A 17,797-nucleotide genomic window follows, 5' to 3' on the forward strand; every position below is an offset into this window, starting at 1 on the left:
CTAGTACCCTATCCTTCATCCTCTGGGTCTCTAGACTGTGCGGTCCTCCATCATCAGAACTAAGCAAGAGGTTGTGAAAGTCTCACCAAGCTATATACCACCGGCGTGGGCAGAGGAAACTCAAAATGTCACTCATCTTCACACTTAAAGGCAGTTTATCCATATGTCCTCTATAAACATCGTTAAATATTGGTGCTTACGACTTCAATCATACGCCGTAAGCTTTCCAATTTATCGGTTAAAAAGGCGGGAGGCAACAGGAGCCGGCTTCTTAAATTTTGTCAAAACCAAAGCCAGGCTGGTTTACCTCTGAAAGCCTGAAGTTGCCATTTGTCAAGCATCGTCTTAGAAAGCCGCTTACCGCATTCAATTTAACCGACTCCTAGCCCAATCAGGTTGAAGGAGTGTTTCCCTGGTCTACAGCGATAAACGAGTTAGCAGACGTCCCTAAGCAGACTGACAAACTTGCATGTTTACTCTCTTTACACCCAGAAGGGAGAGGTGGCCCAACGAAAAGTCAGGTCTGTTTCTCAAGAAGGATGCCTTGTGGGGAACACGTCGCTCACCTGTAACACAACAGAGGCAACTCTTTCCCGGCTGTCCTCGCTGGGGGAGGGGACGGGCATCGCTAGACCTTTGTCCTCGCGACCCGATTGGGGTGAGGGGTGGGGGACACGACCTTCTGGGAGGAGTGCAGGCACCTGCATCCCAAGAAACTACAGATCGGTTTTGACTTGACCGACCGCCCTGCGGCTTAACCTCTGGAGGGGCCCTCGAGCTCCGAGGTGGGGATTGTTGCCAAAACCTGAGCCAACACCCGGCAGGCAAAGGGGGAGGGGCGGGGGCAGGGTGACTACTCTATCGAGTTAGGGATCCCGCCTTTCCCCACCGGCTCCGAATGACCCCGCCGCGCCTGGCCTGGCCCGCGCGGGCCGGGCCTGGGCGGCTCGGGCGGCGACCCCGTCTCCGCTCCGCGCCCCCGCCGCGCCCGCACCGCCACCGTGAGGCCGAGCCGGGGACCGTGCCCCGTGGCGGCGGCGGCTCCGCGCTCCTCTCCGCGCCGCCCCGGGCGGGGGGATCCTCTCCCCGGTGCTCCCCTCTTTGGCGCTCTCGCTCCCGTTCTGCGGGAGAGTCGCGGAGCCAGGGAGGGAGCGAGGGAAGGGGTGGAGGTGGCGGGGGGAGGCCGGAGGGGCGGATCCTGCCTGGGGGCTGATCCCTCCCTCCCCTCGGCCGGGCTCCGTGGCGGCGGCGGCGGCGGCGGCGGCGGCTCCATTCCCCCTCCTCTCCCGGGAGCGGCGCTGGTGGCCGGGCTGGGGCCCCCGCGCGGCGGGCTGGGAGGGGGCACGGCTGTGGCCGCGGAGACCGGCGCGGGAGGAGGCCGCGCTCCGCTCCCCGGGCCGCGTCGACCTGCTCGACGGCCGGCCTGTCCGCGCCCGGGGCCCCCCGAACGTTGGGGCCGGGCCGGCGGCTGAGGTAATGGGGGGCGGCAGCGGGGCCGGACCGAGCGGGGGCGCGGGCGGCGGGGCCTACGGGGACCTGGGCCTGCGCCGGTGGGGGGAGGGAAGCGGGGGGCTTTCCGAGCGGGGCGAGGACGGCGCGAAAGCTGTCTCCTGCAGCGGGGGCGGCGGCGGGTGAGAGGAGGGCGGCTGAGGGGGGCAGCAGAAAAGCAAGGACCCCCTCCCGCAGCCGCCATCTTGTTTACCCCCCCTCGGGCCCTGGAAGCTGAGCCGCCGAGCCCCGCCCCCGGCACGCGCTCCAATTGGTGAGGCCAGAGCGGAGTCCCACCCCTTGAGTGTTCCTTGGCCCGCCGGTTTCTCCTAACGGACGGGGGATGCGGCCAATGGCCGCTCGCCTCTCTGCCCCGTTGGTTCGCCGCTGCTAGCTTTCTGTCCGAGGGTCGGACCTCGCGTCAGTCCGTCTGGCGCTCTCGCCCCCTCCCCTCTGGGGAAAGAGATTTTTTTCTCTCCTTTCTCCTCTGAAGGGTCGAGATTCTTCTGGAAATGGTGTCCCTTTAAAGGGGCAGGAGGAGCCTTGGCTGCGGTCCTCGTCTCATGAGTATCCCGAGTGGGGCGCAGGGGTACCGTCTAATTGCAGAAACTCCTCATTCTTCGGGGACCAGGGGGGCGTGGGCCAGTGGGGTCTCAGGGGATGCCGGGAAAACCCCCCGGGGGGTGTGTTTGAGCTGTTTGAAGGTCTGTATGTGGGGAGGGTTGTGTGGGATGAGAAACTCCCGCCAAAAAGCTCGACTGGAAGCTCCTTGTGGGTGAAACTCATCTCATTTTCCCCATTAGCAGCCCTTCCCCGTGGAGTTTGCCCCCCGCATCTAGAGGCTTGCGTGGGGCGGGCGAGGTCTCCCTGGATACGTGCTGCTTGGGGGGGGGGGCGACACCTGAGCTGCTGGGAGGTAGCAGGGAGGGAGGGAGGATAGAGTTGCCCTAACAAAGGGGCCACAGCCTCTCTGAACCGCCTCCGGCTGGTAGTGAGGTAGACGTTCACACCTGTGTGAGGGTCTCCATGCCGCTGAGGGGGGAGGACTCCCTGAAGCAGGCCGGTTGGCCCCCGGGCTACCCCCACCCCCACCCCCACCCCCAGGGAGTTGGCATTTATAAGACATGTAGTGGCCAAGGGCCTTTGGAACCTGGACAGAATTGCTGTGATGATTGTTTCCTTTGGCTCTGAATAGGTTGTGTGTGTCTGCGGGGCACTGTTCTTCCTCGGCCACCAGGCTGTTTTTCTGATTGTTTCAGTCACACTTTGGAATTGGAAGGCTTTATACCTGAGGGTGTTAATACCTTGCAAATAGCCACCTGTAAGACGTAGATTGTGTTGATTTTATTTTACCAGTGGAGTATAGAGGCAGAGGGAGGGGAAGTGGCTCTCTGTGGGTCATTCAGGGCCAAGATTAGAACCTAGATTGCCCCTGACTTTTTTTTTTTACCAGCCTGGGGCATCTTTGTGGTGTTCTTCTTACCTTCTAGCAAAAGATAAGTCCAGCAGGTCAAAGATCTGGGTTTGGATTGTAGCTTTTGCTTGGCTTGAGTGACGCCTTTCTGAGGTTTTGTTTATTCATCTGTAGAATGGAGATGATAATATCTAGTCTGCCTGCCAAACTAGTTGTGAGAAATACTAAAAAAGGGCTTGTGTTTGTAAAAGGGCGCTGATCATCTAATCATCACCATGGCCGTCTCCGCTTTGTAGATAAAGTTGCTAGAGCCTTGAACCAAGGTGACAAACTTTTTCTCCTTGAAGTCCTCTCCCTGTTCATATCCTTTCAAGTTTACCCATGCTTCGGGGTAACATATCCCGGGAGATCTTTCCTGGTAGTGATGGCCTCAGGAACTCCTTACCACAGGTCCTTTGAGATTGTTAGTTCCCTCCATCCAGAGAATGATGTAGAAAACTTGAGGGCTTTCTCTTTGCTGCACAAAACTGGATATAAGTATTTTGGAAAAGGAGGACTTCTGAAACAATGCATGGAGAGAGTTTGCCTCAGATACGGCCCCAGTCACCTTAGCCATAGATCTAATGAAGGTCCCAGATAGGTCAACTTACAACTCCAGTGCCACATGGGGCCACATCCAGAGCTTCTGCTTAGAGATAGACTAGCCAGTGCATCCTGAATGCTGCCGTTGCAGCAGATAAAACCCCGAATACTGTAGTTTGAAGTCCTTAGACTGTATGCGATAGTCATTTTATGTGCTTTTAGCCCTGGAGATGGCCAGGGGACATAGGGTTTCTGATCATGGTAGGATGGTTTGGGAGAAGGCTCCAGACCTGTGAATTTTTTTCCTTTGATGGGACCACTGTGCATGTCCAGAGCTTGAAAATGGATGTTCCTCTTGTTTTCTGAAGCCATAACCACCGCTCCTTTTCCGTAGTTAGCTGTCCCCTAGACTTATGTTACATTGTAACGATCTGTTTACTTTTCTGTTCCTTCAATCCGACAGAGCTCTAGAGGGCAGGGATGATGCATGTTTGACTTCTCTCATTCAATGAATACTCACAGTGTGCTTACTTAGGAGCCAGGCACCATTCTAGGTGCTGGGGAGGTAATAAATAAGACAGGCAAAAGTCCCTGCCCCCAGGGAGCTTACTTACATTCTAGTAGAAGGAAGCAAACATACACGATAAAAAGGTAAATTCCATAGCACAGTGAAAGATAGTGTCACAGTAGAAAAGAAAGCAGGAAGGAAGATTGCTGGTGGGAGAAAGGGAGCTGCAGTTTTAGATAAGAATGGTCAGGGACGGTCTCACTTAGAGGTGACGTTTATGGAGAGTCTTGAAGGAGATGAAGGAGCCAGCCACGGGGACCCGGGACAGGCAGAATGTTCAGACAGAGGGAGCACCCAGCCTCTTTCTTGGTGGCGGCTTGATCAGATGGGAGGGTGAATAATGCGTACACCTCACGGTCTCCTGGCCTTCTCTCCTTAGGCCTGTCCCCTTGTTTCCCAGGTGCCATGAGGAAGCCGCGCCAGAAGTCACGGCAGCATGCCGAGGGCCGGCGTTCCCCATCCCCTTACAGCCTCAAGTGCTCGCCGACCCGGGAGACCCTGACCTACGCCCAGGCCCAGCGGATCGTCGAGGTGGACATTGATGGACGCTTGCACCGTATCAGCATCTATGACCCACTCAAGATCATCACAGAGGATGAGCTGACAGCCCAGGATATCACTGAATGTAACAGTAACAAGGAGAACAGCGAGCAGCCTCAGTTCCCCGGCAAGTCTAAAAAACCCTCCTCCAAGGGCAAGAAGAAGGAGTCCTCCTCTAAGCATGCGTCGGGAGCGCCCTTCCACCTCCCGCAGCCCAGCTTCCGGCTGCTGGACACGGGCAGCCAGCCCGACGCAGCCCCGCTGCCCGCTGCCTACTACCGCTACATCGAGAAGCCTCCCGAAGATTTGGACGCGGAGGTCGAGTATGACATGGACGAGGAGGACCTCGCCTGGCTGGACATGGTGAACGAGAAGCGGCGAGCGGACGGGCACAGCTCGGTGTCGGCCGACGCCTTCGAGCTGCTGGTGGACCGGCTGGAGAAGGAGTCGCACCTGGAGAGCCGCAGCAGTGGGGCCCAGCAGTCGCCCGTGGACGAGGACGCCTTCTGCTGCGTGTGCCTGGATGACGAGTGCCACAACAGCAATGTCATTCTCTTCTGTGACATCTGCAACCTGGCCGTCCACCAGGAGTGCTACGGTGTCCCCTATATCCCCGAGGGTCAGTGGCTGTGCCGCTGCTGCCTGCAGTCCCCCTCCCGGCCCGTAGACTGCGTCCTCTGCCCCAATCAAGGCGGCGCCTTCAAACAGACCAGCGATGGGCACTGGGCCCATGTGGTGTGTGCCATCTGGATCCCCGAAGTCTGCTTCGCCAACACCGTGTTCCTGGAGCCCATCGAGGGCATCGACAACATCCCCCCCCGCCCGCTGGAAACTGACCTGCTATCTCTGCAAGCAGAAGGGGCTGGGCGCGGCCATCCAGTGCCACAAGGTGAACTGCTACACGGCCTTCCACGTGACGTGTGCGCAGCGGGCGGGGCTCTTCATGAAGATCGAGCCCATGCGCGAGACCAGCCTCAACGGCACCATCTTCACGGTGCGCAAGACTGCCTACTGTGGGGCCCACTCGCCGCCGGGGGCTGGCGCGGCCAGGAGGAAGGGGGACTCCCCTGGAAGCCTCGGTGAGGCTGGGGATGAGGAAGGGGCGAAGGAAGGCTGTGGGGAGCAGGCGGAGAAGGAGGAGATGGAAGAGGAGGAGGAAGACGAAGGCCAGGGTGGAGGAGGTAGCTCCCTCAAGGGTGTGCCCAGGAGGAACAAGACGACTTTGAAGCAGAAGATCAAGAAGGAGCCAGAGGACATGGGTCGAGACACACCCTCCACTGTCCCTCTGGTCGCCGTCCCGCAGATACCCTCTTACAGGTGAGCCCGCCCAGGGGGGAGCCCTGGACACGCCGGGTTTCTTCTTGGGCTGGTGCTGGCCGTGGCCGGGCCTCCTTCCCCAGACCCTGGTGGTGAACGGTCTGTTCTCTTCTGTGCCCTCCAGTTTCTCCCTTGGGCCCTGGGCTTGTCTGGTCTGGTTTGTGGTTTTGATTGTGTTTTCAGAACAATGTATTTCCTTCGGTTCAGGGTAAAACAAACACTTAAGTTGCTTAGAAACTCAGGTGATGGGATGTCTAAAGCAATATTTTTCAACAGGGACACAGGTGGCATTTTGGACAGAATAATTATTAGGACTGTCCTATGCATTTCTAGATGTTTAGCATCTGTGGTCTCTGTAAATGCCAGTTGAACTTCCTCCTTCATTGCCTAGTCTTTGTGGCAACTTCAAACACTTCCCAAATGTTTCCCAAAACCCCTACAGTAATTATAGCTACTTCCCATTGAGGGGGTCCGTTTGGATTTGTGCTGTCCAGAAAGTTTGGTCCTGGGAATGAGGAGGATTATTTTCTGGGAGGGAATGGTGATGTGAGGAGCACATGCTATTATTCCTCTCCTCTTGAGAGGCTTTTAGATTTAGGATCACTCAGTTGAACGGTGTGACTAAGCCTACTGAGTGTGCGGAGAGACCAGTGTGTCTGTTAAGCCATCAGAGAGGTGGCTGGCTGTTGGAGGATTGGGAGGTAGGCAGAGGACAAGAGACGGGAGATTTTCCAGCGGAGGCTCATCTCAAGGGTGATATTCATGAATAAGTACACAGTGTTAGAGCAGGAAGGAATGTTGGAGATTATTCATCTAATGTGGTCCTTGCACCTTCTCCCACACCCCCAGATGAAGAAACCGCGGCCACGGGAGGTAAAGTTGTTCGCTCCTTTATTCATTCAATGAGATATTTATTGAGCACTTACTATATGCCACGTCCTGTTCTAAGGGCTGGGACCAGGTGGAAAGTGGCAGACTCCGGACCACAAGCCGGGTGGGACTCCTGACGCCTGCTTGTGGGTTCTGCACCTGCTGTCTGTCTCACTGGATGTGAAGAGTAGGGGGAAGGTGTGCCTTAGGGTAGTGGGGATGAGTTCTGTGAGGGAAATGGGCAGCCGGACTTGTCAGCTGGGAAGAAGACAGCACAGTGCAGAAGGTCAGGAGGTAGAGGCTCATGTTGTAAGCCACAGCTTGAGTTGGAATTCAGTCGACTGGAGATACATTTTCAAGTCACAGAACTGTTCCAGACGACCTTCTTCCCTGAGATGAGGGGGTGAGTGCTCAGTCCCCGTTTCCAGAGTGCTCCTGTCCTGGGGCCAGAGTCTGTCCTGCCAGCTCTTCACAGATGTCTCTGCAGGCTGGCTGAGAACCAGAAAGGACCTACCTGTGCATCCTGTAGATATCACTAACTACCTGTGTGACCCTTTTCCGCAAGTTACCTAACTTCTTAAAGCCCTGGCGTATTTATTTGTAAATGAACCTCCTTCATAGGGTGGTTGTGAGAAATAAAGAAAATAATACAAATAAAGCACTTAGCACAGGGCCTGGCAAATTAGTAAGCGCTCGATAAATGGTGGCTGCTGCTGCTGCTACTTCATTATCGTTCTTTTTCCTATCTGCACAACTGCTATTTGGGACCCTCCAGGGCCACGAGGTTGTGAGGGGGAGGGGCTGCCTGCGTCTGGGCAGGTGTGCTTGGCATGGGCGTTGGTGGGGGGATCTGTCCTTGGGGAAAAGGCCTAGCTAGGCCCTGATTTCGTAAGCTTGGCTTTGGGGCAGGAAAATGAGCGTGGAAAGGCACAAGGCCCAGGTGGGCGACGTCCATCCAGTCCAAGATGCCCATCCTTAGGTCCCGCCTCCTTGTTTTCGCCACGCTTGCCTTCCCTTCCCTTCAGTGGAGTGAGATGAAGAGAAAAGCGGTGAGAACAGCCCAGGAGCATGAGGCCGTGCTTACCCGGTGGATAACCCGTTACGGGATGGAATGCAGCGCGGTGTAGCGGAGATCGCCGACTCAGATCCCACCCAGCTCCAGCGCCTTGCTAGCTGCATTAGCGGCTTGGACCGTTTAGTCAGCCTCTGTTCCTGTGCTGCCTTCCGTCTCTAACATGGTGATAACGTGAACCACCTTTCAGCACGGGCATTAGGACAGAGATGGCAGGCAGGCTCTCGTTAACGCCTTCTCTTCCCCTTTGCCTTCTCTTGCATGTTACTGGTTTAAACCCTGACCTTAGGACTTCTCTTTTGGGGTCGTTTAGCTAGCTAAGTTTTCAGATTCTCCACCCTCTGGTATCTTTAGATCCATATAAATAGATATTTTGGTTCAAAATGAAGATACTTGTAGGCTGCTAAGGTTTTTAATGAAAAAACAAACAGAGGTCAGACAACTCCAAGGGGCTGCATTTGGGCTCAGAAAGGAATAGTCTGCTGTCCCCTCAATGTTCCTTCCAGAGTGGCTGTGAACTGACTCCCAGGTCTGGTGGGACCCTCGGCCCCAGGAAATAGTGACCACATTGCCCGTAGCTCAGTCCAGTCCCTGTTCTTATGCGGCCTTGATCCAGAGAAGGCCACTGGGAAACAGGCCCAATTCTCAGGAGCCCAGGGCTACAGGAAGTGGGGTTTCTGGGAGAAGGTTACTTTGGAGGTTCAGAACTGCCAGGCAGGCGGTGGGGAGTCGGTTGGATCTGAGCTGCTTTACTTAGCTGTCCTTTTCAAGCCTCTCTCTGAGGTTAGGCGTTCGGCCGCTGTTGCCTGTCTTCTGTAAAGGTCAGAGATGAACTGGGAACTGGAGAGGAGCCGGTCGTCTGGGCTGCCCACTGACCCTGTCTTTCGCTTCCCTGTGCCTCTGCTCAAGGTTGAACAAGATCTGTAGTGGTCTCTCCTTTCAGAGGAAAACCCAGTTCATGCAGCGGCTTCACAACTATTGGCTGCTGAAGCGGCAGGCGCGAAACGGCGTGCCCCTCATCCGGCGCCTGCACTCCCACCTGCAGTCCCAGAGGAACGCCGAGCAGGTGGGTGCCCGGGTGGGGCGCCCTGGCGGGGTGAAGGGGGCGGAGCAGGGGGTGATGGGCAGGGCGAAGGAGGCGGAGCAGGTGGGTGCTGGGGTGGGGTGCTGGCGGGGTGAAGGAGACGGAGCCAGGTGGGTGCTGGGGTGGGGTGATAGAGGCAGAGCCAGGTGGGTGCTGGGGCGGGGTGCTGGCGGGGTGAAGGAGACGGAGCCAGGTGGGTGCTGGGGTGGGGTGATGGAGACGGAGCAGGTGGGTGCTGGGGTGGGGTGCTGGAGATGGAGCAGGTGGGTGCTGGGGTGGGGTGATGGAGGCAGAGCAGGTGGGTGCTGGGGTGGGGTGCTGGAGACGGAGCAGGTAGGTGCTGGGGTGGGGTGAAGGAGACGGAGCTAGGTGGGTGCTGGGGTGGGGTGATGGAGGCAGAGCAGGTGGATGCTGGGGTGGGGTGCTGGCGGGGTGAAGGAGATGGAGCCAGGTGGGTGCTGGGGTGGGGTGCTGGCGGGGTGAAGGGGGCAGAGCAGGTGGGTGCTGGGGTGGGGTGATGGAGGCAGAGCAGGTGGGTGCTGGGGTGGAGTGATGGAGGCAGAGCAGGTGGGTGCTGGGGTGGGGTGAAGGGGGCGGAGCAGGGGGGTGCTGGGGTGGGGTGCTGGCGGGGTGAAGGAGATGGAGCCAGGTGGGTGCTGGGGTGGGGTGCTGGCGGGGTGAAGGGGGCGGAGCAGGTGGGTGCTGGGGTGGGGTGATGGAGGCAGAGCAGGTGGGTGCTGGGGTGGGGTGATGGAGGCAGAGCAGGTGGGTGCTGGGGTGGGGTGCTGGCAGGGTGAAGGGGGCGGAGCAGGGGGGTGCTGGGGTGGGGTGCTGGCGGGGTGAAGGGGCGGAGCAGGTGGGTGACGGGGCAGGGTGATGATGGTGAGGTGAAGGAGGCGGAGGCTGACGGAGAAGGGGGGATGGTGGGGCTCCCCCTCTGCCTTTGCCTGTATGTGGTCGCCCCTGTGTGTGGTCTGTCCCAGGACGACCTCCAGCACGGTGGAGCTTTATAGACCACACAGCAGCTCCCTCTGTATGGGAGGGGCTTGACTTTGGAGCAGATCTCAATGGCTGGTGGAGAGCAAGCCCAGCTTTCTGAATATGATGTGCAGGAAGGAAGAGGGGGGATGAATGGGGAGCCAGTCAGCCATACTGCGTGACTAGGAAAGGCGTACATATCTCAAGACACTATTTCATGTGCCAAAAAATGTTTCATAGAAAATATACAGATTTACCGTCCGAGCCGCAGTGCACAGCCGGCCCAAGGGTCAGGGCCTTTTAGCCGCTAGCAACTGGAATAGCTATGTGTGCAGTGTTTTCTGAGGGCGGAGGCCTCCTAGAAAACTTTTATCATCTTCAGTTCTCTCTCCCCCTCCATTTGGCCTTTAAATATTCCCACACTGCCACTCCCGAGATGAAGCAAGCCTTCCCACGGCTGGTGCCCTCCGCATTCTGTCGGCTTCACCCTTCCCTAGAGTCCTGAGGTGCACGTGTGTATCTGGTCCCTCCTCAAAATGGTCCCCATGCTCCCCTGACGCCTCCCCTGGTACACTGATGACTTCCTTCCAGCCCAGCATGTGTTTTCTCAGATTCTCACTTTACGGACTGTCAGGCTGCATTGGACAGTGCGGTCCCCTTGTCTGAGAGCTCCTCAGTGACACCGTTTCCCACCCACTTCACCCTACAGACAACACCCTGTGCATCCCACTTCTTACTCCTTAACGCCGGCCTTTCCAGGGGCTCAGCGGCCTGCGTGCCTGCCTGTCCGTCTGCGTGGAGAACTGCTAGTAATTTACACATCATTTTTCATCCTGTTACTTCCTTTTTCAGAATACATACCCCCTCCAGGCAGGCCACGTCCGGGCTCCAGGCTCACTTCTGCCTGGCATGTGAGGCTTCTTGTCAGCCGGATCCTGGCTCTTAGCTTCTGGGGTTCTCTAGCCTCTCTTCTCTGGCAGCCTGTTTTTCTTGCTCAGTAAAGAATCACTAACTGTCTCCGGACTTTTTGCCCAGTGGTTCCTTCATTTCCAAAAGAGGCCTTCCTTACTGCTCTCACTCATCTGTGTCCATCACTACATGTGAAAACCTAATGATTGCCTCCGCCGGGAAGCCTTCCCTGACCTCACCCTGGCCCACTCAGATCCTATCTTATGTCCTCTCAGCATGTTAGTTTCAGCCTGTCTGATGAGTTCTTGTCTTTTTGCTAGCATTCCTTTGTGCATCAAACCCCAGGCCTCTTCCTTCCCCCAGCTATACTGTAACTTCTAGGTCTGCAATCATGGATTGGGTGGTGCTAGTGGTGATGTTTTAAAGTCAGTTATTACTAGTCCTAGTAAGAACACTTGGTTTTCTAATCCAGAGTCGAAGCTCTAGGTCAGCGGGGTCACGCCCCCCTGCCGGGTCGCGACCCACAGGTTGAGCACTGCTGCTCTAGGGTAAAGTGGAAACGGTTCCCACCCGGAGGTGTCTCTTCGTTTCTGAAATTCTTTCCAGCCCCGAGGGGCACAGCTGCTCTCTGGTGCCCCCTAGGGCAGGGGTGCAGTCCCAGATCTCACCCGGCAGTCATGGGTTTAAGGTCCAGGAAGCACGGGAGGAAGGATTGGGGGGCAAGGGGGTGGAAGGGCATTTGGGGACCGTGCATCCAGGGAGGCGCTGGGGCTCTTACTTGCCAAGGCCCCGTGAGGCCCGAACGGGGAGAGGCCTGGGCGGGAGGGAGGCGCCAGGCAGGAGGGCAGCCCCAGCATCTCTTCCCCCTCCCGCCTGCCTCCTGCAGCGCGAGCAGGACGAGAAGACGAGCGCCGTGAAGCAGGAGCTGAAGTACTGGCAGAAGCTGCGGCACGACCTGGAGCGGGCCCGGCTGCTGATCGAGCTGATCCGCAAGAGGGAGAAGCTGAAGCGCGAGCAGGTGAGGGGGCACCCCACGGCCCCGCACTGGGGGGCGTGCCTCCCGCCGTTGGGTGCTCCCAGGAGCCCTGCAGCCCTGCCCGGTGTGCACGCCCCCCGCACGCCCCACACTGTGGGCTCCCAGGCCTGCCTGCTTATGGGGGTTCAGCTTCCGGGGGCCTCGAGCAGGTGCTGAACACCCTATGCCTGGGCCCGTCCCTCCCTGGAGCGTCTGACCCAGACTCTCGCGGGGAGCCTGGCCTTGCATAGTTTGAAAAGCTGCTCAGGCTGTTCCGAGGGGCATCACCTCTAGTCTGGGAGCTTCTGAGGGTCCTCTGTAGCCCTTAAACACCTGTGGCCTTGGGCCATTTGAATTCTTCAACCTCTATTCAGGGATATCCTTAGCCCCTGAATGTGGGGAGTGTTGAGCTAAGGAGTGTAGCAGAGAGTTAGGAACATGAACTACGACACCAGACTGCCTGGGCTTAGACCCGGGCTCTGCCACTTAGTCCCCGTGTGATAGTGAGTGAGTGGCTTAACCTCCCTATATACCTCACTTTCCTCAACTGTGAAATGGACCCTACCTCATACGGTTGTTATGAGGATCAGATGACTTGTGTCTTAAAGCACATAGACCAGCGCCTGACACATAGTAGGGGTGTAGTGTCAGCTGCCGTCAGCATCGTCACTGATGCTCTTTGCCTCCCTGAAGTGTCTGCTGCGCTCTGCACTCGGAGAGAGCAAATACTATTGAATGACTGTTGAGCCAGAACTGTCCCCTCCAGCCCAGGAATAGCAGCTGTGACTCGCATGCTTCGGAGGCCTGGGTTAAAGAGGTTCCTTTCTCTTTCTCCAAACTCCCACTTCCCTGTTCCCGTTTCCACCGCTGAGGCTGGGCGGCTCTTGCCCTACTTGTGGTGGGCGGCCATGGAGGGCATCTCAGCACCTCCCCCTGGGTTCAGACCGTCTGCTGTCCCAGGCCTGGTTCCCGCAGCTAAACTTCTCTTCCTGCCTCTGGTTCCCAGAAACGAAACAGAAAAGGAAGCAGGCAGGTCTGCTTTCGATGTGGCCAAATCCATGGCTTCCCAACCTTTTCACGTTGGGGCACATGTAGGAGATAACGTTTTGCAGAAAAGGTGTGAGGCTGCTTGCTGCCAGAGAGGGGAACCGGTTGGCCCCAGTCAGCCCAGGCCAACCGGGTCGTTCCAAAGGCCTTTGGAATGGGATCAATATCCGCACACTAGGTGGGCATTGTGGCCCCAGGCCCATTTTAAATCACCACTGTGCTTCTTGGACTGTGTCAGACCTGGGTTCAAATTTTGTCTCTGTTCTTGTCTAGCCAGGTGACCTTAGGCTAATGGCAATTCATATTCTCCCCACACCTCAGATTTCATGTTTATAAAATGAGGGTAGTAAGTTTCTCCTTCAGGGTTATTGTGATGATGAACAGGTAATGTCATAGAGAGGCAGGGTGGTATAGCTGTCCAGAGCACGCACCGTGGAACCAGGCTGTCTGACGGAGCCCCAGCTCTGCCCCCTCATTAGCTGTGTGATCCGGGGCCAGTCAGTTACTTTGTCTTTCTGTGCTTCAGTTTCCTCTTTGTAAAACAGCTCATCTGTATCTACCTTATGTACTCACATATATTACATAAAATGCTTAGAATGTTACTTGACACTTAGAAAGGACTATAGAAGTATTATTACAGTAGACTCTTGAACAGGGGTCTCCAAACTTTTTACACAGGGGGCCAGTTCACTGTCCCTCAGACTGTTGGAGGGCCGGACTATAAAAAAAATTTATGAACAAATCCCTATGCACACTTCATATATCTTATTTTAAAGTAAAAACACAAAACGGGAACAAATACAATATTTAAAATAAAGAACAAGTAAATTTAAATCAACAAACTGACCAGTATTTCAATGGGAACTATGCTCCTCTCACTGACCACCAATGAAAGAGGCGCCTCTTCCGGAAGTGGGGCGCGGGCCAGATAAATGGCCTCAGAGGGCCGCATGCGGCCCGCAGGCCGTAGTTTGGGGACCCCTGCTCTTGAACAATGTTGGCGTTAGGGGCTCTGACCTCCCGTGTAGTTTAAAATCCACACAAGCCCTGGCCGGTTGGCTCAGCGGTAGAGCGTCGGCCTAGCGTGCGGAGGACCCGGGTTCGATTCCCGGCCAGGGCACATAGGAGAAGCGCCCATTTGCTTCTCCACCCCTCCGCCGCGCTTTCCTCTCTGTCTCTCTCTTCCCCTCCCGCAGCCAAGGCTCCATTGGAGCAAAGATGGCCCGGGCGCTGGGCATGGCTCTGTGGCCTCTGCCTCAGGCGCTAGAGTGGCTCTGGTCGCAATATGGCGACGCCCAGGATGGGCAGAGCATCGCCCCCTGGGGGGCAGAGCACCGCCCCTGGTGGGCGTGCCAGGTGGATCCCAGTCGGCGCATGCGGGAGTCTGTCTGACTGTCTCTCCCTGTTTCCAGCTTCAGAAAAATGAAAAAAAAAAAAAAAAAAAAACAACAAAAAAATTTTGACTCCCCAGAAACTTAACTGGTCATTGCTACTATTGACCAGAAGCCTTATTGCTAACATAATCAATTGGTTAATACATATTTTATGTTATATGTATTATATACTATGTTCTTACAGTAAAGTAAGCTAGAGAAAGGAAAATGATAAAATCATTAGGGAGATAGCCCAACCAGGCGGTGGTGCAGTGGATAGAGCATTGGACTGGGACACGGAGGACCCAGGTTCGAGACCCTGAGGTCACCGGTTTGAGCGAGGGCTCATCTGGTTTGAGCAAAGCTCACCAGCTTGAGCCCAAAGTCACTGGCTCAAGCAAGGGGTCACTCGGTCTGCTGTGGCCCCCCTGGTCAAGGCACATATGAGAAAGCAATCAATGAACAACTAAAGTACTGCAACAAAGAACTGATGCTTCTCATCTCTCTCCCTTCCTGTCTGTCCCTATCTGTCTCTCTCTCTGACTCTCTCTGTCTCTATCACACACACACACACACACACACACACACACACACACACACAATTAGGGGGATAAATATACATTTACTGTATTACTGAAAAAAATCTGTGTGTAAATGGACCCACTCGGTTCAAACCTGTGTTATTCAAAGGTCAACTATATAATTATTACTCTTAAGTTTTGGTATGGTGCTTGAAACAGAGAACCTCCGCATGCTGGTAACTGTTGGTGTCCTTATTTCTAGGCTGTGGGTTAGGTGATAGCTCCTTATAAACTGCTCAGCATAATAATAGCCTGTGGGAATGTATTACATGTGATTGCTGAAAGTCAAGTTAGCAAGAAAAAGTTTAGTGCCTCTTTGGGGGGAGGGGTCCTGATTTCTCCCCACCTCCCTCCAGGTCAAGATCCAGCAGGCTGCTATGGAGCTGGAGCTGATGCCGTTCAACGTCCTGCTGAGGACAACACTGGACTTGCTACAGGAGAAGGACCCTGCGCACATCTTTGCCGAACCCGTCAACCTGAGCGAGGCACGTTTCTCACGCCCCACGTCCTGAGCAGTGAGCCCCTCCTGAACTGGAAGCGGGTCTGAGTAGGCCGGCAGGGGGTTGGATGACAGCAGGTACAAAACCTGGGGATGCCTGGCAAGGCCAGAGGACTTGCCAGTGGTAAGGGGTCAGCAGGCCAGGGTGGGCTGGGGCCCTGGGGCTCTGAGTGAGCCCGGGACAGCCGGACCAGAGCACGGGGCGGCAGGAGTGCCGGTGAAGGGTGTGTCTGTTTGGCTAGTAAATGGTTGTTGTAATTGTACAGGTTTTATATGTTTAGGTTCCAGATTACCTGGAATTCATATCCAAGCCAATGGATTTTTCTACTATGAGGCGGAAGCTGGAGTCCCATCTGTACCGCACCTTGGAGGAGTTTGAGGAGGACTTTAACCTTATAGTTACCAACTGCATGAAGTATAATGCTAAAGACACAATTTTCCACCGAGCAGCTGTCCGCCTGCGGGACCTGGGAGGGGCCATCCTGCGGCACGCCCGGCGGCAGGCAGAGAACATCGGCTACGACCCCGAGAGGGGCACCCACCTGCCTGAGTCGCCCAAACTGGAGGACTTTTACCGCTTCTCCTGGGAAGACGGTGAGAAGCCGGGCCGGGCCGGGAGGCGAGGGGCCAAGAGGAGGTTCGGGGACAGAGCCCAGAGAGCCAGGGGTCAGGGCGGGCCTCGGGGAGTAGGCTGGGGCAGAGCTGTGGGCAGGCACAGGCTGGATGCACCTGCTTGTGGCTGGACTGGTTCCAGGGGTTCAGGTTGAATTCCCTGAGCACTTCCTGAATGGCAGGAAGAGGGACTTAGGTACCAGCTGTCTGTCTGAGAAGCTAAAGCCTAAGGTCTCCCCCTCATGGACCCCTGTCTGTGGCACTAGAGCACAGGGTGGGGGTGTGCAGTGCTGCTGTGGGTCGGGTTCACTTGGAAGAGGGCGGGAGGGGACCAGGAAACGGACCTGCCTCTGAGCCCCGCGCCCTGCTGCCCCTGCCCTCCGCTTCTCTGTGGCCGCAGCCAGATGGTCACTCTGGCCAGGCAGTGGCCAAGCTGCCACATGCCTGCTGCAGGGAGCCCAGAGTTGTGACTGGACTGCTTCCTACAGGGGTTTCCCAGGCTCTGGCCTTGTCCCCGTGGCTGCCCTGTGGGCAGCAGTGGTCAAGGCCAAGGCCCCAGAGTGACGTTGCCGGCAGCCACTGGCCCGGTGTTCCGGAGAATATTTTGCATCTGAAGGATTCAGCCCGCCCCCTTGCCCTGGGCTGGGCCGTCCTTCAGCCCCTCTGTCCTCCCTTCTCCCCGGCAGTGGACAACATCCTCATCCCCGAGAACCGGGCCCACTTGTCCCCGGAGGTGCAGCTGAAGGAGTTGCTGGAGAAGCTGGACCTGGTGAGCACCATGCGGTCCAGCGGGGCCCGGACCCGCCGCGTCCGCATGCTGCGCCGGGAGATCAACGCCCTCCGGCAGAAGCTGGCGCAGCCGCCCCCGTCTCTGAACAGGATGGCGTCCGCCGGGGAGCTGCCCGCGGGGCCCCCGGGAGCTGCATCCGCGCTGGAGCAGGCCCCGCACGAGGAGCCGGAAGACGATGGGGACAGAGGTGAGTGGCAGGCGCGGGCGGGCGGGGTGCTGGGCGCAGCGTGAGGGAGCAAGGGGTAAGCTGGGATCCCGTGGCAGAAGCATCCTTTCATGGGCTTAGGTCTGACATCTGTGGGCAGGCGGCAGCCCGCGGCGGGGTCACACTCCCACCTTACCCAGCGATGATATTCAGGGTGTCTAGCAGTCAGTCGAGACCGAGACCGAAGGTTATCAGTTGGAATTGATGTTGACGGTTGTATTGGAGTGGGCTCCTGGTGGCCGCTGAGTGGATATCTGGTTGCCAGATTGCAGGTGGGTGAGGGAGTTTCAGATGCTGGCGCCCAGCACTGTTACTAACCAGTAAAGAAGAATTTCAGTACAGTATTTTGCACCCGATGTGGTCAGTTAACTCTCAGCTCACCCTATACTAGAGAGACTCAAAAAGCAGCTCAGGTTGTGTGGGGGACAGACTGGGCTCTCCAGCCACCCCATGGCTTTAACCCTCGCCGGCCAAGTCTGTGGGCCCGTCCCAAGCAGCAAGGCCAGACTGCAGAAGGTGGCTGGGGAAGCCATCCCCAGAGATGACGGCCTGAACTCAGAGCCGCCTCCCACTCTCCCCGCTTCCCTGGGGATGGGGTCCTGGGGTCTGAGCCTCTGGCATGGGAACACCTGTCATCTGCACAGTTCAGAAGGCTGGGACCTACTTCCAGAGGAAGGGGGCCAGAGTGCAGGGAATGGCCCATTTTGTTTTATGTTGGCGGAGAATGGGGACGCGGCCGAGAGGTCACACTTGGCTTCAGTGGGCTTGGTGTCCATCGTGATTGTGCCTGCCCCCCATGGGGCAGCTAGCACACCGCTCCCGTCCCCGCTCCCAGGGCTGAGACAGCACAGGG

General features: G+C 56.8%; 1 protein-coding gene across 1 annotated transcript in view; it reads left to right on the plus strand.

Moving 5' to 3' along the window:
• The first annotated feature begins 919 nt into the window (after nucleotides 1–919).
• BRPF3 (bromodomain and PHD finger containing 3) overlaps nucleotides 920–17,797 on the plus strand; it is a 36,403-nt gene continuing 19,525 nt past the window's right edge. Inside the window, 8 exon segments of the mRNA XM_066236390.1 lie at nucleotides 920–1,473; nucleotides 4,432–5,405; nucleotides 5,407–5,909; nucleotides 8,761–8,917; nucleotides 11,709–11,840; nucleotides 15,195–15,323; nucleotides 15,619–15,931; nucleotides 16,636–16,926. Of these exon segments, the coding sequence (XP_066092487.1) occupies nucleotides 4,458–5,405; nucleotides 5,407–5,909; nucleotides 8,761–8,917; nucleotides 11,709–11,840; nucleotides 15,195–15,323; nucleotides 15,619–15,931; nucleotides 16,636–16,926 (2,473 nt within the window). The 5' untranslated portion in view covers nucleotides 920–1,473; nucleotides 4,432–4,457.

The sequence above is a fragment of the Saccopteryx bilineata genome, chromosome 1, assembly GCF_036850765.1.
Source record: "Saccopteryx bilineata isolate mSacBil1 chromosome 1, mSacBil1_pri_phased_curated, whole genome shotgun sequence".
In the NCBI taxonomy this organism is placed as follows: Eukaryota; Metazoa; Chordata; class Mammalia; order Chiroptera; family Emballonuridae; genus Saccopteryx; species Saccopteryx bilineata.